At 34.0% G+C, this 24278-nt stretch overlaps 1 protein-coding gene across 4 annotated transcripts; it reads right to left on the minus strand.

Annotated features, from left to right (window-relative positions):
- Positions 1–430: 430 nt before the first annotated feature.
- On the minus strand, positions 431–22630 carry LOC125680462 (magnesium transporter NIPA2-like). Of its 4 annotated transcripts, none has more exons than XM_048920070.2 (7): positions 22489–22630; positions 21394–21522; positions 18941–19178; positions 18363–18419; positions 13994–14084; positions 11825–11985; positions 431–5976 (listed from the first exon to the last, which is right to left on the minus strand). In XM_048920070.2, exons 1-7 carry the CDS (start codon positions 22489–22491, stop codon positions 5333–5335), a joined length of 1323 nt encoding a protein of 440 aa, XP_048776027.1. In that variant the 5' UTR covers positions 22492–22630; the 3' UTR covers positions 431–5332. The 4 variants fall into 4 exon arrangements, with proteins under 4 accessions (XP_048776027.1, XP_048776028.1, XP_048776029.1 ...); XM_048920071.2 differs by lacking the exon at positions 22489–22630 and adding an exon at positions 22035–22400; XM_048920072.2 differs by lacking the exon at positions 21394–21522.
- Between the last annotated feature and the right edge of the window lie 1648 nt (positions 22631–24278).

The following is a 24278-nucleotide window of genomic DNA, read 5'->3' on the forward strand; positions in this document are numbered from 1 at the left end:
CGCCTCTATATGTCCATACTTTCTTTTTTTTTTTTTTACCTACATGCATTATCTTTCTTATAGTAAAAAATTATCGCCCGTAATGCGTGACAAATTGATTATTATTTAATTACACATACAAGAGGCCATGGTAACTAGTAACTACGGCATAACTAATCTCTCTCTCTCATATATATATATATAATAAATATGCACACGGCACATATGAATACTCCATCCTGTATAGCATTTTTTAATTTTAAAAAATCATGTTTCATGTTATGTCTGTTTTGGGTCACCTGATTGGAGTAAATAATTGTCTAGGTCGATATATATCACAAACAGCTATGAGGAAAGATAACTCCAACATTCCAATTTATTTGGTTGAGACGGGTTAACTACCTTTCTGAATTCCACTCCATGTGGATAAAACATAACACGTGAAAGTATCATGTGAAAATAAATGTTTATTCACATTCTCAAACGAGATAACAATCTATATGACATAAATATGTAAAAATCATACAATGGAATGTACTTGCAGCTATTCAGATAAGTCGAATATCCAGATCTTGTGCGTCAAATGGAGATTGGCTCTTGGTATCACAACAATACCTCATATAAATAGATAATTGGTCATAACACTTTTCGTGATGAATGCAATGTAAAAATGGATCTTTTATCTGTGTATTGGTTACCTGCAATCTGCCTTCACAGGGGTTTGCTTCCGTTTAGAAAAAAATTGTTAACAATACTATACATATTAAAATACATGTATGTATATAGTTGTGTTTATTTTAAAGGAAGTAAGCCCCTGTGCTGCCTTCATAAAATCGTCAAGAACAAACAGGTATAACTGCTACATGGCAGTGGCGTAATGCATTTAAAACCCTATTTTAGCCCATAGTCATTCTCAATGGTTGACAAGAATACTGCTTGAACAAAAACCTGTCTGAAAATACTTGTTGGTTGTTACAATTATGACATAAATTACAATGTACTTCATTGCACTTAGATTTTCTAAATTAGATTCGAAAATAAATACCGATAATAATCTATCTGATTTCCCAAACACATGTATGTTTCATTTATGACAGACTTCCATCACTACGGAAAGTAAATATTCTTACGGATAGCAATGAATGAGTAGTACTTTTAAAATTTTTCTATGGAATGAGATTGTCAAAGAACACTCGAATCAGATAAATGGGTTAGTACAACACAAAAGTCAAAATGGTCAAATCTATTAAGTGCCACTATTACTGATCATTTCACGTTTATATTGGAAAGTAATCAATATCTGCATTAATACACAAGAAGTTGCTCATGTAAACTAAAAAATATTCTGTTTATTTATTTATCACTAATTCTGACATACGGATTTATTTCCTTCAGAGAATAACATTTCATGTTCTGGTAAATTGATATTAAATGACGAATCTGCTGAATTAAGTAATCACATAATAAATGAACTCTACTGGATCTACTATATACATGGATGTTCCAGCATTCACTCAACATAAATACAAATATCCATACACTTATACAGAAACCAGTTTCTGTATTGTTAATATGAGATAAAAAATAAATTAACTGATAGTCCTTAAACACACACACACACAAATTCAGAAATCATTCCTTCCATGACTAGAACAATCTATCCCATGGGAAATTTCATAGCATAGGTTGGAAAATGACAGTCCTTGTCTTGCTGTTCTAGGAATCAAACAGTCAAGTCTATGAAGGCTTTGGTCTCCAAGTGGCAATTACGGTGTTGGGGCCATTAGATCAATGGCCTTAGTTAGTGCTATATGACAAAGGTACCCCCTCCCAAACAAATTGTTGGTAATTATTTTCCCCTATCACTTTCATCCTATATTTGAATCTGCCCCCATTTTAATTACAAACTGAAATAATCTCAAGTCACAGTAATGTAGAAAAAAATGGTGGTGTCTACTACAAGTCATTATTACAATACTAAATGAGAAAATATTAAGTATGCTTGTACATCTAAAATGTGAATGTTTAACACATAGAATGGGGAGCTATGGGGTATTGTGTATGGAAATATTACGCACACAAAAAATACCACCTCCTCCCAATGATGACACTTATCATGTGTGCTTGAAAGACATGTCATTGATTACTATGAAACTAGTCCCCCTACCAATCCACTAATAAGATCTAATATCAATTTTGGAGATCATTTTCTGGTTATTAAGATATCATGATATACAGTACATATTTTTTTCTTTTGAATGAAATAATTTTTTTTTGTTAATTTCATATTTAAATGACAATTCAATATTTACTTAAGAAAATTTCACATGAGGGTATGAACTGTGACATTTTATGTTAGTATACATGTACTATAAGAAGTGTGTCCGTGCTCCATGAAAAGTAGCCGTGAAGTGTTGCAGTTCAAACCCACATGTACTTTCAAAAATGAGAATTTATTTTTTATACTTACATTTCGTTTTTATTGTTGTCAGAATCCCCAGCCTTTAAGATAGATGTACTACTTGTATATTTATCAAGATTCATACATGCATTGTTCAACCCATTCATGAGGACATTGCAATTTGTAAAGATATCAAAGGCAAAAACATTGGAAATGTAAATATATATAAATGATAGATTCTAAGTTTTCATGACTGTTAAAAACAAGAATTAGAAAATAACATCAAAAGATATACATGTATTTCTCTTCAAGGGAAAAACCTATTTTCAGTTGGTTGATGTCAATAAAACTATTCTGGTATGAGGTCGAAATACAAAGCATCATGAAATACACCATATAACATCTTGCTGATAAAAAAATCTTTTTTATGAATTTGGCAACCATATTTGTGTCTGAGACACAGTTTGTGAAAATGATCACTGAACAAATCATTCTGTACTACACACTAAAAATAATATACTACTACAACAAAGATGTGGCACACAAGAATACCCTGGGTTTAAATATAAAGCTAAATTAATGTGATAGTTAATAATCTCTGGTCTTGTTTAATACAATACATTCATTTTTAATTAATGAAAAATATCCGACTATATCTACCTTTCTAAATTAATGACTCATTACAATAATGTACACTTACTACCATATAAAAAAAATTCATATTTTGTATTTCAAATAAAACATTTTTTAAAGCTATAATTTTATTCTATGATAGAATAATTCGGTGATTTCTGATAGGCAAAGATTCAACAATGTTAGAAAAACAATGTTATGTTCACCTGCACATTTTGTTTGAGGTAAATACAACATTTAACTTCTCCAACATTGGGCCAAAAATAAATCGGGAATTTCAAAATTGATAATTATGTTTTGGTCACATAATGAAAAGTCCAATCTAATTAAAATTAGATGTTAGATCCGCTCACATACTCGCTACACTAACGAGTATGTGAGCGGATCTAACATCTAATTTTAATTAGATTGTGAAAAGTCATGTCTCCACTCACTTGTGACTGTATTGCACTATAATTATAGAGTGACTTCTATCATGAACTGGAGTAACAATTGTTGAATTATAGTAACATGGATCTAAAGATGGCCACTCAGGTATTGTTTGGGAGGTTCTACATATTCTAACAGCTGGTTTCAATTTTTGAATTATTCACTCCTCTAGAAAACTCTCCTCTCATCATTTTCATCTGGGTGGTGCAGTCCAGCTGTATACAAAAATGGCCAACCAGATATGATTTTTGTATGCTCTAGTAGTCAGTTTCAAATTATTCAATCATATAATAAAACAATTATTGACATTTTCTCAGTCAAAATGATCCTTTTGCTACCCCAGTCTCTAACCAGAGTTATTGTTCCTTACACTCCCACATACCTCTGTCAACATCTCAAAATTAGCAGTGTTATTCCAAATGTAAATCCCCATTTCCATGATTAATAGAAATAAAGTTTATGTAATATCAAGAAAATGTAGGGCAAGCAACTTATTGTAGTTTTTATGTCCCATTACAATGCATGTATACCTATATATACTAGAAGTGGTATCAAATGACATCTGTGTTCAGCGCAATTCAATGCTTCTTGCGTCACAGAAAGACTTGACATCTGCTTGATATTGATTTATTTATGCATATTTTTGCAACTGAAGTCGAAACAATATTTTATTTAAGGATTTTTAATGTTTTACAAGAATCTTAAAAAACCTCAAGACATTGACAGAGTAACGTCATCGTAAGGAACGATAACTCTGGGTAGAGCTTGTTGCTACCCTTGAGCTACAAAATTCACCTCACCCTCTGATTTCAGTGAATGTTGTATTAAAGCATCATATTGACATCAAAATGTCAATAATTGTATAATAGGTGATCACTATAAAAGATTAATGGCAAAATCAATACAAAGTCATGACAATAAAGGGACACTTAATGCAAGTAAAATGATTTTAAAAACATAGGATGGACACATAGCTTGCATAAAATGCAATGATATACATGTATGCCATGATTATATATTTCTACTACTGTAATGATACAAGTATCTTAGATATATATGTTGATATCATGTTTGATATGACTACATTGACAAATGGTATGGTATGGTGCATGTCAAATAATGTATACACAATAACATAAATCTATAATGTATATTATAAGACATATTGTGTTATAATATAAAGTTATATCATATCACTATAGGATTATAAATCAGAATAAATAAATCATGTACAGAGCTCTTTCATGGACTTGCTGTAGAATTCAGCATCTGAAGCAAAATTTGTGTAAGCATTACCCATGCAATGTGATCCTGGTTTGGCTTCAAAAAAATGAAAATAGGTATGCATCAATAGTTTTAATTTGGTAAACCATCCTGAAAATGTAAGACATGCCCATCATCCCAAGATGCATACCTATTATCAACAAATCAAATAAATTTGGTCCAAGTAAGAAATACAAATACTTTGTTTGAAAGAATCGGATATATAAGGCAGGATGCTACTTTAAACTTTATCTTTGTCACTCATTGATATCATACAAATCAAACTCAGGATCCAAAGCAAACTGGTAGCAGTCTTCTCTGTACTTCAGAAGTTTAGTTTAGGTAGGTATTTACAACTGAATGCAACCGGCATTTAAAAAACTTCTTAAAAAATTTAACATAGTCAAGTCATCTGGAAAACATAGGTTGCACTCAACATCTGAAGCAAGCTTGATGGTTTACATCACAAAATGTAACTTCCATGCAATTCTGGTTAAAGTAAAATCAAAGGTTATTAGGGAATATGACAGGGGTTTGGCAAAGCTCTTCCCAACTTCATCAAGGCGAGCTAAAAATCAATGAATGGATGAAAGTTATGTGACAACAAATATGATAAACATTATGCAATTATGGCCTGAAGTCTTCTGTAAAAGACTGTGGATCATCGTAGTCTGTTTGTAACTGAAGTGCTGGTTCTTCACTGTCATTATCTAGAAGATGTTGCTCATCATCATCGAATCTTTCTACTAATGCCTCTCCATTGAGCATACTGTCCTCTTTCCTGGCCTTGGGAAGGTTTGCTAGGGAAATGTTCATGTCCTTAAAGGCTTGCAACAAGAAAATGCCAATCACGATGGTAAGGAAACCACATATATCACCGGCTATGTCCACTCCACTCATGTTGCCCCATTCTTTGTACAATATCACAGACATGAAGATAACAAATGAGGTGAAGAAAACATAATATATAGGAGTGACAACAGCTGTATTGTAAGTGTCTAGAGCTCTATTGAGATAATTGAGCTGGAATAATATACACACTACCACCACCAGGAGTAGAACCCATGTTAACCAGTTTGTAAACTCATTCCTGCCTTTGAAGGTTTCTTTAATGGCAACACCCACTCCTTTGCATCCCATGACGGTAAATGCTCCCAGAGAAGAACATATCGTAATGTAGACTATGACCGTTTTACTTCCATAGCGTGGCGCCAAGAAGATGATGGTGAGTATTGCTATTGTCAACAGTAGAATGGCCATGATGATGAATACTGCAATAGATAAGACATGTACATGTAATATAAACACACACACACACATTCTGATTTCATATTTTGCATCAATGAAAACATGGAAATGATGTATGAAACTACTCTACTTCACTAAATATTGAACAATATTACTCATGAATAATGGTATGGGTGTCACACATTCTTCTGCACAGTGCTACAGAAAAACTTCGTGAATGAAATATTATATGCTGCAAATACATCACTCTAACCAGGTACAGTATTAGTTCATAACATGATATTTTTCACTTCTATTTCTCGTAACATGATTAGTGAAAAAAGGATTTGCCAAAAAATGTCTACATATGAAATCACAAAGCAAACTATAACATTTCATTCTAGAGTACTTCATTTCACGGAGTTCTTGAAAACCATTTTTTTTTTTAAAAGGGACCTTCAAAAACATAATTATTGTCAGTCATAGGTGTCATCAACAAGAGGCCCATGGGCCACATTGCTCACCTGAGTCACCTTGGCTCTGACATTGTTCAGCTGTTGTGATTTTTAAAAGATTTTTTTTTGGGATCAATTTATTCCCATGAAAAATGTTAACCCCATATAGAGGCCCCAACCTAGCCCCAAAGGATCACAACAAAAGTGAAAATGAATTCACATAACACAAGAGATGAATCTACACCAATATGACTAACATGATCTTGTTGTTCTGGATAAGAACAAGGTCACATGGTCATAGATCATGGTATGATATGAAGACCTTGCCTAAGAAATCTACATACAGAATATTAAATCTCCATTTTAAATAGTTCAGGAGATATAGCTTTTAACATATTTAACGGGTTACATTTCCTTAAAAGGAAGTCAAATTTCAAGGTCACAAGGTCAAAGGTCATATGAAATAAAAGGTCTTGCCATAAATCAATAAATAAACTATGAAAGATCTACCTTGAATAGTTCAGGAGATGTTGAATAGGTCAGAATTTAAAAAGTAGGTCCATCTCTAAGGTCAAGGTCACAATGTCAAACTTCACAAAATAATAAGGTTTTGCCATAAAGAACTTACATGCATAATTGATTGATTGTATGTCATTTAACATCCATCTTGAGAATATTTCACTCATATCAAGACATCACCATTGCCGGTGAAGGGCTCCGATATTTAGGCCTATGCTTGGTGCTTACGACCTTTGAGTATGGAGGGATCTTTATCATGCCACACCTGCTGTGACACAGGGCCTCGGTTTTTATGTTCTCATCCGAAGGACCGCCCCATTTAGTTGCCTCTTACTATGGCAAGGGGTACTGAGGACCTATTCCAACCAGGTTCCTAAAGGGACCCTTATGCAAACAAGAGATGTTTGTAAAACACATATGCCCCCCATGGTGCAAAATTGAAAAGGGTTATACACACACATCATTTAATTGAGAGTAGTATCATCAATTCAAAATATTGAGCAGACAATATCTTCCTATGTCAAGAGTGGATTGACCATGTGACCTAAAAATCAATAGGGGTCATCAACTCCTGAAGATGTACCAGTGTACCAAGTTTGATGTCTGTCAAGCAAAGGGTTCTCAAGATATTGAACGGACAGTATATTCCTGTGTCCAGTTTGACCCTTGACTTTTGACCATGTGACCTAAAAATCATTAGTAGTCATCTTCTCCTGAAGATGTACCAGTGTACCAAGTTTGATATCTGTCAAGTAAAGGGTTCTCAAGATATTGAGCGGACAGTATATTCCTATGTCCAGTTTGACCCTTGACCTTTGACCACGCGACCTCAAAATTAATAGGTGTCATCTTCTCCTGATGATGTACCAGTGTATCAAGCTTGATGTCTGTCAAGCAAAGGGTTCTCAGTTTGACCCTTGAAATTTGACCATGTGACCTCAAAATCAATAGGGGTCATCTTCTTCTGAAGATGTACTGGTGTACCAAGTCTGATGTCTGTCAAGCGACGGGTTCTCAAGATATTGAGCGGACATTATATTCTTATGTCCAGAGTAGATTGACCCTTGACCTTTTGACCTGAAAATCAATAGGGGTCCTCTTTTACTCTTAACCAACCCACATATGAAATATCATTATCATCAAGTGAATGGTTCTCAAGATATTGAGCGGACAACATGTGGTCTAACGACCGACCGACAGGCGCAAACCAATATGCCCCTCTTCTTTGAAGGGGGGCATAAATATGAAAGCCCTGCCTTAAATAATTCAGCAAAAATTAGAATAGGTCAGATTCCAAGGTCAAAAGATCGAACACCATTGTGTACAAGGTCTTGCCATAAATAATCTATATATAAAATATGAAAGCCCCACCTAAATTGTTCCGGATACATTGCATTTGTGTTGTTTCTTAAAAATAGGTCAAACTCCAAGTTCAAGGTCACAAGGTCTAAGATCATGATATGAAATGCAAGATCTTGCCATAAGAAATATATATACAAGATATGAAAGATCTGCCTTAAATAGTTCAGAGCATATTGTATAGGTCAGATTTTTATTAAAAGTGGGTCAAACTTCCAGGTCAAGGTCACAAGATCACACACTATTGCATCACATGAAACTTTAAGGTATTTCCATAAACAACGTATATACAAAATATGAAAGTCCTAGCTTAAATAGTGCAAGAAGTATTTTCAAACATGTTTCCAATATATCAGCATATAACATTTAATCCCCTACTGTGGCCCCAACCTCCCCTGGGGACCATGAATTGCACAAACTTGGATCTAATCTATGTCAGGAAGCTTTCATGTAAATTTGAACTTTTCTGGCCCAATGGCAATGGTTTTCTGAGAAGATTTTTAAAGATTTTCTCTATATACTCACATGTAAAACTTTGATCCCCTATTGTGGCCCCATCCTACTCCTGGGGGTCATGATTTGAACAAACTTGAATCTGCACTATGACAGGAAGCTTTCATGTAAATTTGAACTTTTTTGGCCCAGTGGTTCTTGAGAAGAAGACTTTCAAAGATTTTCCCTATATACTCGCATGTAAAACTTTGATCCCCTATTGTGGTCCCATCCTACCCCCGGGGACCATCATTTTAACAAACTTAAATCTGCACTATGTCAGGAAGCTTTCATGTATTGTACTGTATGCTAATTTGAACTTTTCAGGCCCACTGGTTCTTAAGAAGATTTTAAATGACCCCACCTTATTTTACATTTTCATGATTATCTCCCCTTGGAGAAGGGCGTTGCCCTTCTCTTGAACAAATTTAAATCCCCTTCACCTAAGGATACTGTTTGCCAAGTTTGGTTGAAATTGGCCCAGTGGTTCTGGAGAAGAAGTCGAAAATATGAAAAGTTTACATTCAGAATGGGTGGTCAGAAAAGCTCACTTGAGCTTCAACTCAGGTGAGCTAAAAGTCTTAGTATTGTGGAGAGTCTTATTCTACAGATTCAGAGAATTTGGATTCCTTCATAATGTTTGTGTTTCAATTTTTCGTAGCATATTTATGGTTTGCTTATGCATCGTAGATTCTGGAAAGTTTTCCAACATTACTCCAAGTATAATGTGTCAGTGGTCTATTTAAAATGGTCTACTGAGCCTGTTATGAGGATTGAAGCTCATGAATGATATTAAGGTAATTCCACCCCTCTAGAATTATAGGTTCAATCTTATATTTGATTGTGCAATGTTCAAATAATATATCTTAGTAACAAATAAAAATGATGAAATGAGTTTGTTGTGGTATTAATAAATTTTCTATCAATTAGCACACAATTAGCACATTACCTGTTATCAATATCAGAAAATTGCAATTTTCCTTAAACAGCATTATCAAAATTTCACAAAAACTGGTTAAAACGATATAACTGTATTCATAACAATTTCATGAAATTGTTTCTCTGAAAATTTTACAAAATGTTTGTGAAAAAATAAAGGCAATCTAATAAAAACCAGACTTCTTAGATCTGCACCATATACTCTGTGCAAGATCTGACATAACCCGACTAGGGGTCTGTTCATGTGAACTTTAAGTTAGCCAATCAGAGTATCATCTATGAAATCATCGTGGTTACAATTCAAGGAAATGGCTGTGATTGTTTGGTTTAAAAGAAAAGACATTGCAGCTTGATGTGACGTCACAGTGTACCGTTTACGTCGACTAGCATTGTATTCCTTGCGTTAATTAAGTAAACCATTTTGAAAACTATTCAAATCATACCCTTCCCTATTCATACATATATCGCAATACGGGACTTTCAAGATCAAATCCATTTTGACTTTTATCGCGCGTTGAACGTAATTTGTAGGGCATGTCACTTCTGGATTACAATAACAACTAAGTAAACAAGCATGGAATACTTCAATTGCTATCAAATTACTGTATCAAAATGCTATCTTTCAAAGGAAGAAATCACTACAACCATTTATAGAAAATGCATTTGATTAAATTATGTGAGTTGGCGAGGAAAACAATTCTGGGAATATCCTGAGGATAGTGGTAAAACATCACACCTTCCATCCAGGTATGAGTTTAAATGTGCCTTTTTCCTTCCATCTAATTTACACCCAGGTACTAAGCACCAATAGTGACTTGGATCGTCATCATGGGACTGTGCATAGCTCTTTATGGTTCGTCTGCTAGCGAAGCACCAGTTGTATTGATGTCAACTTTGCCCTACAATTGCTTACTATCACATGACCACAGTGTATAAATGTCAAGTCTTATAAGTCATTCCGGCATATCCCGAAAGTTCTGTATTCACAATTAATTTAATTTGGGTGTATTCTATATCGTACATTTTGTTGTTTGTATAAACAGAATAGATTAGGCATTATTGTGAAAGTTTAAAATTCCTTATGTGAAAATATACAATTTTATAGTATGGAATAAACTTCGCGGGAGAGAGATTACTGCAAATTGTTAATGAATGGCCGGCGAACCACCCAAATAGCCATCATTGTCTGTATGACACAGTCTGACTGGCTGATAGTTACCATGTATATTCCAAGCGAAAGGTCATGCGGACGTGACCCCCTATGGGGTTATGTCAGATCCTATTGTAGCGATTGTGAGCGTATCTTAGGATCTGATTTTAATTAGATTGAATTTTAATTAGATTGAAATAAAGGAAATCTATCACATAATGCACTTGATAATTTTTTTTAAATGAAAACAGAGTTATTGCCCTTGGATTCAATATTCTGAAACATATAACAGACTTTTGAAATATTTTATGGTTAACCAGATTTTTTACAATAACTATTGAAAAAGACTCCAACAAAATTCATGTTCCTGTTATGCATAAATCTTATTAAATCATTGACTTCGCGAAATCTTATGACATCACAGGAGGGTGGAACTACGTTAAAGATTGTATCAATTTTTTTTTTTTTTTTTAGACATTCAGCCCCTAAAATTAACAACTTTCACTCCCTTACCCAAGAAGGTGTTCCCAACTCCCTTACCCAAGGTGTTCCCAACTCCCTTACCCAAGAATTTGTTCCCAACTCCCTTACCCAAGAAGGTGTTTCCAACTCCCTTACCCAAGAATTTGTTCCCAACTCCCTTACCCAAGGTGTTCCCAACTCTCTTACCCAAGAATTTGTTCCCAACTCTCTTACCCAAGAATTTGTTCCCTACTCCCTTACCCAAGAAGGTGTTCCCAATTCCCTTACCCAAGAAGGTGTTTTGGTGAATATTGACCATGTATTTGCTGAGAAGTCAAAATTGTTTTAAAAAATGCATGACAATGGGCACAGAAACCTTTTGTGAGAGAAATAGCAATTTTTAATGTTTTGTACTGGTTAAGTTTGCAATGTTGGTCAAGAAGAGGAGACTAAATATACCAGCGGCACTTTTTTTACTTTCACTTTTTATTATTTGATTTTACTAAAACAATATACCTGGATCCTTGATTTTCTCTATTAGTTTTTCCATACTCTCCACTTCTTGTTCCTTTGGAGAATGTAGAACCATAACTGTGGATCCCAGAATACACAATCCACAGCCCACCTTCCCAAGCAAATTTAGTTTCTCCTTCAAAAACTTTGAGGACAAAACGGCACTGAAATCAAAAGTAAATGTTACATTTCTTCTTCATCCACATCTCTGACAAAGTCAATATCAGAACACATTATGACTTGTACATGTACATACTCTGTTTACACCTTATGTTTGTCATTTGTGGTATCTGTGATTAACAATGATCAGAAGATCAGTTGATTCCACACATGTTTTAGTTTTGGGAGAGCACTTGACATGCTGATTTTCAAATCATGATGGAATATAGAAACATTTTAATGTCTTATTGACAACAATGTCTCAATTATATTTCTCTTTTCTAAGAATTCATACTAATGTGTGAATTCAGTCAGTGGAAAAATGTTTGAGCAACAAAGTCTTCCATCCAATTCAACAAGGTGTCAATGTGAACATTTCACCTTTAATAATGCTTTGCAAAATATCTAAAGTTTACAAATTATGAAAAGGAAAATGTTTAGGCTGCTAGTTTCTTAACATCTCTAATCACTTCATAAACTTTAGTATAAATGCCTTCATAAGTTGTATGAAATCAATATCAACAACTTCAGTATGTATTTTGAACTAGGAAGAATTATTTTAGCACACTAAAACTGATGTCTCCCATTCCATTTTCCATAGTTTTAATTTTTTTTTAAGGGATCAAATATCAAAGGCCTATGTCAAAGACAAAAAAGTGTTGGTCTGGACTACACTCAAGGTCAAAGGTCATAAAAGACACACTGTCTTATCATGGCTTACCCACATACCAAATATCAAAGGCCTAGGTCAAAAGACAAAAAAGTTATGATCCAGACAACAAAAATGCCCCAAAATTTCTATTATTTGACCTTTACATAAAAGGTCAAGGTAAAAGGTCATTAAATAAGTAAGTGACACTCTGTCTTATTATGGTATACCAACATACCAAATATTAAAAAGGCCTATGTCAAAAGACAAAAAAGTTATGGCCCGTACAAACTTTGTATGAGAAGCGGAAGAAAAGGTGGTAGAGGAAGAATTTACACTAAAACAATATGTCCGCTTCTGGGAAGGGGAGACATAATAATAGTTCAGTGATTTTCAAATGGTTTCCAATAAAAATCACAGTCTTATCAGAGTTTGACAGTCCATGAGCCAATGCACTGTTGGGATGCAATCAAAATACATAAACGACCCAAGTCACGTGATCAAGACGATATTAGGTCTGTAATTAATTTAAAATTTAATGATCTTTTATGAAGATTCAGTTCGTTTATATGTTTCTGATTTAAAATATTGTGAGGTAGAATTAATTGCTGAATCATTACAGTAATCACTGATTGATAATATGTGCATTTTATTATTTATCATGTTCCTTGTTACCACAAAGAAATTGGGGGAGGGGGATATGGTAACCATTCATTATTTTTAATGCATGTTTTCCATAAACTTGGAATAGGGGATTAGAGAAAAAGTTAAGAATCTTCACAGGGGTGGTGGTGGTGAGAGAGATATTTCATGTTCTCATACTACTGCATAATAAATATACTGTACAGTTAGGCCAATTCAACTTAATTGATAGATTATCATCCCCGCCCGCCCCTCAAAAATTGGCCCGCCCCGAATTTTTTTATTTTGCGAAACTTGTGATTTCCGGAATATTTTCATGTCCGACTCCGGTAATTACACTTCTTGTTTACATTTCCGGTATAGCAACGTGAAAAGCCACGTAAAGAAAATAGATCTATATGGTTTTCTTAATTTCTCGCGTTCTTACAGACATAAATCTTGAAGAAGTTAGGTATATTTCTGTTTGAAATTAAAGCTTAACCTAGAATTCGTCTGAGAAAATAGCATAGATTGATATCCACCTGGCATTAAATGATGTGCATCTGTTGAAAATAAATCGTTTGTCTTTGATATTTTTCTCAGAAAATAAAAATTAAAAAATAAAATCCCCCCACCCGTCCCATACTTTTTGCTGACCCTGGATGATAATCTACCAATTAAGTTGAATTGGCCTTACACAAGTATAATGATAAAATGCCAAGCTTAAAAAAATATCAGCCCACCTTACTAGAACACTCAAGGCCCCTAAAGGTGTTACCATGGTTGCCGGGGCAAACGCATAAGCTGCAAAGTTGGCAAATTCTCCAAGTATCACTGCAAAAAAAAAAAATTCTTTTATTACCATTTCTAACACTTTTTAGACATAGCATAATGTTTATCTAAATCAAGATAATTTTCATATCTTATAACTTCAAGGAGACTTTCAGAATTTTTTTTTAAACAAGTTATTTCAAACTGACCTACAAAATGTACATCAAACAAGAGGCCCATGGGCCTAGAATCGCTCTTCTGACACATTGTAGAACAGGCAAAAATTCTCACTAACCAAGATTCATCAATTAACAAAGTTTGATGATGTTAAGTCAAATAGTACCGGACAATTTAAATGTAACTGTCCAAAAGTAGGTCACGATGACCTACTTTTGGTCGACACACTGAAGACTCAAGATGCATCAACTGACATGTCAAATAGTATTCAAATATAGCCGTCAAATTCCAAAAGAAGGCCACAGTGACCTACGTTTTGGTCGACACACTCCTAAGACTCAAGATGCATCAACTGACAAAGTTTGATGATTGTAAGTCAAATAGTATCTGAAATATTCAAACATAGACATCAAAATCCAAAAATAGGTCACGGTGACCTACTTTTTAGTCAACACACTCTGAAGACTCAACATGCATCAACTGACAAAGTTTGATGATCCTAGCTTTCATAGTGTCCAAAATATGCATCTAAAATTGAAAATGTGAAATTTGAATGTCTGCAAAATTCAAAAAGTAGGTCACTGTGACCTACTTTTTTTTATTAATATGTTTCGATGCCTCTAGATGCATCAACTTGTATACAAGGTTTGATGATTCTAAACCTCTTGGTATCTGAAATGTATTCATAAATGATTAGCCATAAAATTCAGAAAGTAGGTCATGGTGAAATACTTTTCACATGACACACTTTAAAATCCCATGATCCATCAACTGACAACTTCTGATGATCATAGGCGCAAAAGTGTCCAAGATATGCATCAAAATCCATTTAATAATAATTACCTGTGAAATTCAAAAAGTAGGTCACCATGACCTACTTTTGAGACAACATGATATTAGGTCCTAAGATGCATAAACTGACAAAATTTGATGATCCTAGTCCTTATACTAAGCAAAATATCAAAGTTTTAACAAAACAAAATTTAAGGTCAACTTTGAAGTGACCTTGAGACCACATCCTTTGCCCCAGGATGATGCCTTGAACAATTTTTTTATCTACAACCTATCCTCATCCTTTTGCATAAGTTTGGTGATAATTTGCCCAGTGGTTCTTGAGAAGAAGATTTTTTTTAGCAACCACTACTTTTGTTTGCATTTTCCTAATTATCTCCCCTTGATAAAGGCTCACAGCCCTAGTTTTAGTACAAATGAAAGCCCTTGGGCCAAGGATACCCTGTGACAAATTTGACAAAAATTGGCCAAGGGGTTTTTGAGATATAGCCCTTTTTCCAAAAAGTTGACGCACACTGCACACCAGACATATGGCCATATGATTAGCTCTTTGAGCCTTCGGCTCAGAAGAGCTAATTAGAGACAGGCGATCAGATCAATATTCTCCTGTCTGTTAAGGTGATTAGTTCAATATTCTCCTGTCTGTTAAGGTGATCAGTTCAACATTCTCCTGTGATCAGTTCAATATTCTCCTGTCTGTTATTAAGCTGATCAGTTCAATATTCTCCAGTCTGTTAAGTTGATCAGTTCAATATTCTCCTGCCTGCTAATTTGATCAGTTCAATATTCTCCTGTCTGTCTGTTAAGGTGATCAGTTCAATATTCTCCTGTCTGTTAAGGTGATCAGTTCAATATTCTCCTGTCTGTTAAGGTGATCAGTTCAATATTCTCCTGTCTGTCTGTTAAGGTGATCAGTTCAATATTCTCCTGTCTGTCTGTTAAGGTGATCAGTTCAATATTCTCCTGTCTGTCTGTTAAGGTGATCAGTTCAATATTCTCCTGTCTGTCTGTTAAGGTGATCAGTTCAATATTCTCCTGTCTGTCTGTTTAGGTGATCAGTTCAATATTCTCCTGTCTGTTTAGGTGATCAGTTCAATATTCTCCTGTCTGTTAAGGTGATCAGTTCAATGTTCTCCTGTCTGTTAAGGTGATCACTTCAATATTCTCCTGTCTGTTAAGGTGATCACTTCAATATTCTCCTGTCTGTTAAGGTCCATGACAATACAGGAGAAAATGGTTTAAACCATTGAGTTTTCCATTTGTAATAATTCTTTGCTTTCTTGTCGACTATCACATATTATTACCTAATCTACTATATAAATTGATATTACATATTTTTTTCTGTTTTCTAGTTTTAACCAGCAGAGAAAGGTACATAAAATGAGCAGGGGTGAAACAGTTCATCACATGACCTACTAGTTAAACAGTCAAAACTATTGCCCCTCAGTAGTGGCGAAGACCCGGGAAACTGTTGTCCTTTCTGACAACCGTTTTCTGGGTCTTTGCCACTACCTCGGAACAATAGATTTGACTATTTTCCGAGTAGGCATGAAATAATTGTATACTCTGATACATTAAAAGTGGTTAGTAAGTAAATAAATTTGTTAATAAACAGGACTAGGTATATAAAAGTATACAGTTAGTAACTGAGTTTGAAGACAACAGCTGTTTTTGTTTGACCTAAGAATGGATCTGTGGCCATAGGCTGAGGGCAAAAGATCCCTTCAAGGGTTAAACAAAACAGATGCTGTCTGAGGACCCAGTCTTGAATTGTTTTGCTATACACTTTCAGTTTTTAGGTTGTTATTACTAGATGCAATGGTTTGTTGACTTTGAATTTTTAACGGGGATGGTGAGATTGCATACATTTATCACCATATCCACTAGCATACCCAATATCCTAACTAATAAATATATTTTTCATTTTTCTGCTCTGCGTTGCATCTCATAATTTCTGTATTTCATCATCAGTCCAATCAGTGAACCTCGCCATTTCATACAAAAACAAAGCAGCAGACCAAGAATCACTTGATTTGTAAAGCCAACAGAAATGGGAGACTATTGTCCGGTCAACAGTTAAAATGTTCGTTCTAAATCACATTAGTTTTATATTGGAAACAATTGAGGTGTATAACAATGACACTTGCCAAGGGTAGCAACTCTAAAAGAACAAAAGCACCGACAAGTAGTGCATCCCCTCAAGATAATGTATAGTCCAAGTCATTCATCAGAGAATAACAACAACAGAGATGACAACATGATCCTACAAGTCATATCAAATATATACATTCAGTTCACGTACTTCACCCAATCCGTGGAGTTCAAGAACTCACAATGGAGAACAAGTATGCAAAATTTGTTGACTCTTATATCTATGGTTTTGTCTTTATCTTGCCCACAAGGAATTCAAGGTAGCACACACAGCAGCGTTATTATATCTCTTTGTGAGAGGATAATAATCAATATCAGCACAACAGATACTTTTTATCATACACCAGTAAGTGAAAGAAAACAGCTGGCTTCACAGGAAAATTGTCTTGGAATCCCGCGTTTGTGGTTGATAACAAGCGTACCAGCTTCTTATGATGATGGAAGCTATTACAAACTTTAAACTCTTAGGAGGAGCAGATTGACACTAAAACTGAATGAGTAGTAGTAGTATTTCCACTTCATTTGTGTATGTGTGATGTTAGTATAATGAATAGTGACAGCAGTACAGATTAAATGCTGGTACATGTACTGTACTCTCAAATGCTACCTCCATGATAATTTACATGTTACACGCACTCATCACACATTCTTCTTACATCTAAATATTCAGCTTTGTATTCAATTCCTATTCCTTTCCAAGTCTAAATTGCCAGGATACTGGCATTAAAATTGCTTTTCAGAGCACTGCTGGTTCTTTGGCCCAGTACTCAAAAAACTACATTATCACTTATGTTCATTGTAAAACTACTACTTGCAGACCAAACTAATGGTGATCAAAATGTCAATGCTAAATGACAATCAATGGTGATAAATCTCTGGCTGAATACTGTAAATCACAATTTACATGTATTCACAAGATCATTATTTACGCTTAATTTTGCAAGACTAGCCATTCACACAAATTTAGTTGTGAATAAAGTCTTACATATAGAACACTTGAGTAATAAGTCTCCCTTCCGGTTACAAATGATGGTTCACGAATAAATACATCATCATATTCACAACAAAATAAGGCATAATGAAATAAAAGTGATCGACAGTAATAACACCAATAAGAATGAATATCACATAGAGAAGTACACAGGAAATATTACATTGAGAGACTTAAAAAGAATTTTTTTCCAGTATTTACATAATTCATGTAAAAATGTGTGTACTTACTAAGAATCATTCCAGCCCACCACAGCCATTCTTTGAGGTAACCATAGCCACCCTCTCCTAAAACATAAGTGTAAATCTAATTGCCTAGCTGGGTAGCTCAGTAGTCTAATGTTGACTACTGATCTGTGGAATTATTTTTTCTGAGATTACTTTCTTCTAAAACTGTATTTTTATTTTTTTTTTATCAAAAAAGGTAAATTTTTCAATTTCAAAATATTATTACACATATTCTTCACATTCCATCCACATCAGATTTCATGGGTGTATTATTCATCCTAAGAGCATGATGCTGTATGAAACCAGAGGAAGAACTCCTTTAAATATGAAATTTCCTACCTATTCATGATTCTTTTTTGTTCCATACACATTTAATTTGATGTCTCAGATTGTTAAATCTACAGGTTTCCAAATGACTTTTAATATAATACAGAACACTGTCCATACATGTAGACCAAGTAATACCTTGACATTCACTGATAGCCATCACCAGCATTTATGATACTTATGATTCTTATTTTTCTAAGAACACAGTCAATGATGAGACATTTCTTGGTGCCCTACCAGAAATCTGTGACTACCTGCTCTAGTTGCTTGGTGTTTCGCAAGTTTCAATAATCCTCTCTTCTTAAAAATAAAGCTTGATCCGATGAATATACTGGAACCGATGGCCAGGAACAGGCCGATGTAAAAGTTCCTAACCTCCTCTTCTGGGGTTGTGTAAGGCATGGTCTGGTTGGAAACATCAGTCACGTTGTTAGTTGCATTTTCCATGGAAATTTGAACCGTGGCATTTTCTAAGGTAGGCATGCCAGTCGGCTGCAAAGAATTAGGAGACTAAAATAACAGTCAAGTAACTATTTTTCAAATATAACAGCCAAATAACTATCTTTCCATATTTGAGTCCATCTTTTATGAAAAAAAAAGTTCTCAACAATTCATTTATTCTGAATACAACTGCAGTCACCCATGAAGGCATGACACTTTAGAAACTCTTGCGAAATATGTTAAATCTAAATTGTAAATAAAGGTTCCTGCTTATACAGGGTGATCCGAAATATCTTGTACTAATCTGACCTTCAATAAAAATGTCATCAGTCATCATGCCAATTTCATTATCACATGTGTACATGTATGTACTTCTGAAGAAATTTTGTTTTAGTGTCAGTGGGACATTTGAGTGCTAGTGTCAGTGGTATGAAAAGTAAGAGAGTACAGAGTGTCCTGCAATAAATAACAATACATGTGTATGTTCTTGTTTACAATTACCCCTATTAAATGTATCTGATTACACAAAGAACATTTAGAAACACATACCCCATATACACCTCAAGCACCTGAATTAAATGCTCCTGTTCTTTGATATTGTACATAACAAAGACAAACTTTGTGTTATGGATAATGCATTATGAAAGACTAAATACACAAAGATAGAGCAATTAATAATTTAAACTTGTTCTAAAATAAATTGAATGCTTCATATAAATGGTGATACCCAGAAAAAAAAACTAACAATGGTAATATTTGTGAAATAAAATCTTTCGTGGGGTTAAATTTTTTTCTCGCCAAAATCGATTTTCACTATGTACAAGTACAATCAATATATTTTCCTGCAACAAGCACAAATGTAATTTTTTTTGTCTCTTAGGGCTTATCACATAACCCTGTGTACCTCAAACAAATGTTCTAAATGGCTGATACACCTAGTTGAATTTCCAAATATCACCACTGTCCTTAATATTTCTACAGCAGTAGTACATGCATTACAATAAATCAATGAAAAACGAAAACCATAAACTTCTTCAAATCAATAGAATTTCTGATCCTGTAGGATTAACATGCTACCATTTAGAACCAAAACCATCACAAACAGAAAAAATAAATTGAAATATCCCCTTGATAAGAAATCCCTACCAGTGTATCTAAAAGATTTCTTCATACAAATTACTGAAAATGTTAAAAAAGATTAACGAGAATGCTTTATAAATGTTAAAGCCATTTTTTTGCCATATCTAAATGTCATTTCTCAACATCTTTATTCCCCCCAGGTATACATTTGTTTTTAGTAAGCCATATCAAAATCAATACCTATTTTACATCTGGACAAATCACAATTCATATTCTATGGTCAATAACTTTACATCTGACATTCTCTGTATTCATGAACTCCAAAGTAATCTATAGGGCTGTCACGGTTCAAACAATTTTTTATTCAGTTCAGGAAACAAGACCTGGATTTTCAGTTTTTTGATTTGGTTTTAATTTGTTTGATTAATCAAAATAACTCTCCCTTTCTCAGAAAATGAAGTATTCCCACCCATACAATTTCTTTCAACACGTCGCCATTTTTGTTTTACTATTACTGATGTTAAATGGAATTTTATTGGTGAGAATAGCATTGAAAAAAATATTGAACCAATCATAGCACATGTAGCAAACAAAATGGGATATGGCAAAAAAATCTAGATAATACAAACCAAACCTAACGTTTATACCGCAGTTAACCAACTCTTTGGTTAACTATAAAAGCACTAGTAATCTGAGATTTTTTAGTAATATGCATCCATGATGGGCTTTTTAATGCTCACAGTTTAATTAAAAAGAAAGATATGAATTATATGTCTAAGCTAATTCAAATATACACAGACAGTTTTTAAAAAGCATCAAGAGTATGAAATGAAAAAAGGAGAAAAAGTAAATAGGTACTGTGAAACTTGTCTAATCTTGATATTATTGTGCAATCTGATATACAGTGTAAAATGTTTGTATCTTTTTGTCACAAATTCTAATGTAAAACCTCCTATTTATTCCTGGTATTGTTTAACTTATGATTTTTTTTTTGGTACCAAGCATGTCTGGATATTAAAGACAAGTTTCACTGTTATGTATGACAGCATCTGTTTTGTTTACACCGACAGGAATGGTAACAAGTAAATCAACAACTTAGAACATTAAGAGCTGAAAACAAACTTCTAACCAATGTTCAACTCAGCAGACATGCAGGGAGTGGATGCAGATGTCTCTGAAGCCTTACCTTTGCAGTGCTAAACATTGAAGTTGATAAATTGCTTGATTGTCCAGTGTCGTTGAACATTATGTACCAATACAGCAAAAACAAAAGAAGCAAAATTGGCACAACTCCAGAAAGAACTTGAATCGGTTTCTACAAGAAAACACTCACAAATGTTTCAACTCCACATAGTTTTCAACTCTACAGAAAATACAATAAGTAACATATAAAACTATGAAAATATTGCAATAACCAAAAGCTGACCTCTATAAACAAACACTAACAAATCATGTACAGCATAGATACATATTCTTACAGTCACAGGAATTTTGTTATAGTTTGGGTGACTTGATATATCCACTCTTCAAATTATTCAAATATGTAAAATTGTGCATCCATTATAGAGAACTACTTTGATAACAAAAATATTTCAAAATAACTATTAAGAAAGGATTTTTATAAACTGTATAGTAAACACAGGTTGTTTACTATTTCATAATTTAAATTTCGTAATTTCTGGAACTAAGTTTTGGATCACCATTCAGGTGACCCTGCAGCGACCCGACTTTTTAATCACATTTAAGCATGTTTGTCTTGTTACTTGGATACTATGCTATGCAGTACATTATCTAACACCATTGACAAAACTATACAAGTTACCTCACCTTGTTGTAACAGAGGAAAATTTCTATCCCCTTTCGAATATCCACGTTAAAACAACCAAATACAAATAATCATTGATTTCACTAAACCCCGAACTGCCATTGACACAAAAGAACATGTGCCAGCATGAAATGAATAACCCAAAACAGAAACCAGATTTTTAAATACCCGCAAGAAGTTCTAGATTTAAAATACATTGAGCAATTCACTGGACACGAAATCACACCGTGTGTCAACATCACGCCATGCTTGCTGTGTCTAAAAATAGCTTTCGGACACGTGGAAATGGAATTAAATTGTTAAATGACTATCTCTTGTTCATAAATGGTAGAAAATGGGAACGTTGTGTAATTATATAGGCCACTTATGGAGGATGTAGTATGGTTCTAACTGGTATGTCTGCAGTCATGGTTCCTAGAAGATAACGGATTTGTAGAGTTTCATCTATTATCTTACCATGTCCTAGGTTTTAAAGCCATATCTTGTATATCAAATTGTATAGACAATTGATGGATATTGGCAGAAAAATCGATTTTTTTGTCTTGAGTATTGTTTTCCTTTCCTGTAACAGGTGAACTTCCTGTTTTGTAGTTCTAGTAGTAAGATCGAAAACGATAGATCCCGAAAGCGACAATCTATGGAGCGCCAAAAAACATAAACTCAAATAATTGAAGTTATCTTCAATTATTTGAAGATATCATCAATTCAATTATTGCTCTCTTTAATTGAATTAATGCATCCATTAAATCAATTATTGCTCTCATCAAATGAATTAATGCATGCTTTGAACAATTTATCGTTCAACCAGACGCTCGACTATCTCCGTAAATCTCCGACAAGCAGCTCGTCGGAGAATTACGGAGATAGCCGAGCGTCTGGTTGAACGAGACATAATGCGCGCATCAATTGAATTAGGACATCAATTTCGTAGAAATATTGCTTGCAATAATTAATTTAGAGCTCGGTATAAATAATTTGAAGATCTCTTTAATTAAATTGAAGATATCTTTAATTATTTACAATGCTTTTGTATAGGGAATTAATGCGCACATCAATTCTTTTAAAGAGAGCAACAATTCAATTAAAGAGATCATTAGTTCATTGAAGAGAGCAATAATTGAATTAATGCGCGCATTAATTAATTAATTTATTCATTCATTTGATGAGAGCAATAATTGATTTAATGCGCGCATCAATTCAATTATTGCTCTCATGAATTGATTTAATGCGCGCATTATATCAATTATTGCTCTCTTCAATTGAATTGTAGCACGCATCAATTCCATTGTTGATATCATTAATTCATTTGAAGATATCATTAATTGAATTAAAGCGCGCATCAATTCAGCTGAAGAATTAATGCTGTCATCAATTCAATTAATGCGCGCGATAATTCAGAATTGAAGATATCATTAATTATTTGAAGACATTTTTTATTGAATTGTTGCGCGCATCAAATGAATTAATGATATCTTCAAATAATTGAAGATATCCTCCCTGCCACAGATATGTCGTCCTCATTATCCCCTGCGATATTTGGATTACCATTTTACATGTATGTTAAGAGTGTTGGGTATGCAAAGTCATGCCGGTGGCGAGTGGGATCAATCTAATTAAATTCAGACTTCTTAAATCCGCGCCGTATACCTGAATACAGGGGGCGCACAACATTGCGTTAATTAGAGGATTTACTATTTCTTATTGTAATTTAGAGCCAGCTAGAATTTTTGTAGAAATTAAGTGTAATTATTGACAAATTATATGACTGTACAAAATTCTAAGTCATTTGTTATATATCTATATTTTTTGTCTTTGAATATTACTTTTTATCAATATTTTCGGTGGAGAAAAATATTACATCAGGTCTCTATGAACGGAAAATGTTATTTATACCGAATCCATCTCTCTGATGTGATTTTTCTGTTGAAATCTGTTTTCTAGAGTACGCGAGCGATTCCATCTTCACTAGTCAAGGGTTTTCGGTCCACTCCGCTCCCCATAATAGCGAAGATGGAGTGATTCAATCTTTTGAAAATTCATCTTCGTGTATAAATCAACTTTACTAAAAGTACTCAAAAACATGTCAAGCACGTAGCAAGAGAGGATGAGGGGGCTGCCCTTTTTTTTCCCCGACAATGTGCTTATTCTGTTATCCTTAATTTTGATCTATTAATTAAGGAATCAGACGATGGACAACATAATCAGGCTGATATGCTATCCGGACTGTAATGCAACACCAAAAGTAC

Source organism: Ostrea edulis, chromosome 2, assembly GCF_947568905.1.
Source record: "Ostrea edulis chromosome 2, xbOstEdul1.1, whole genome shotgun sequence".
Lineage (NCBI taxonomy): Eukaryota > Metazoa > Mollusca > Bivalvia > Ostreida > Ostreidae > Ostrea > Ostrea edulis.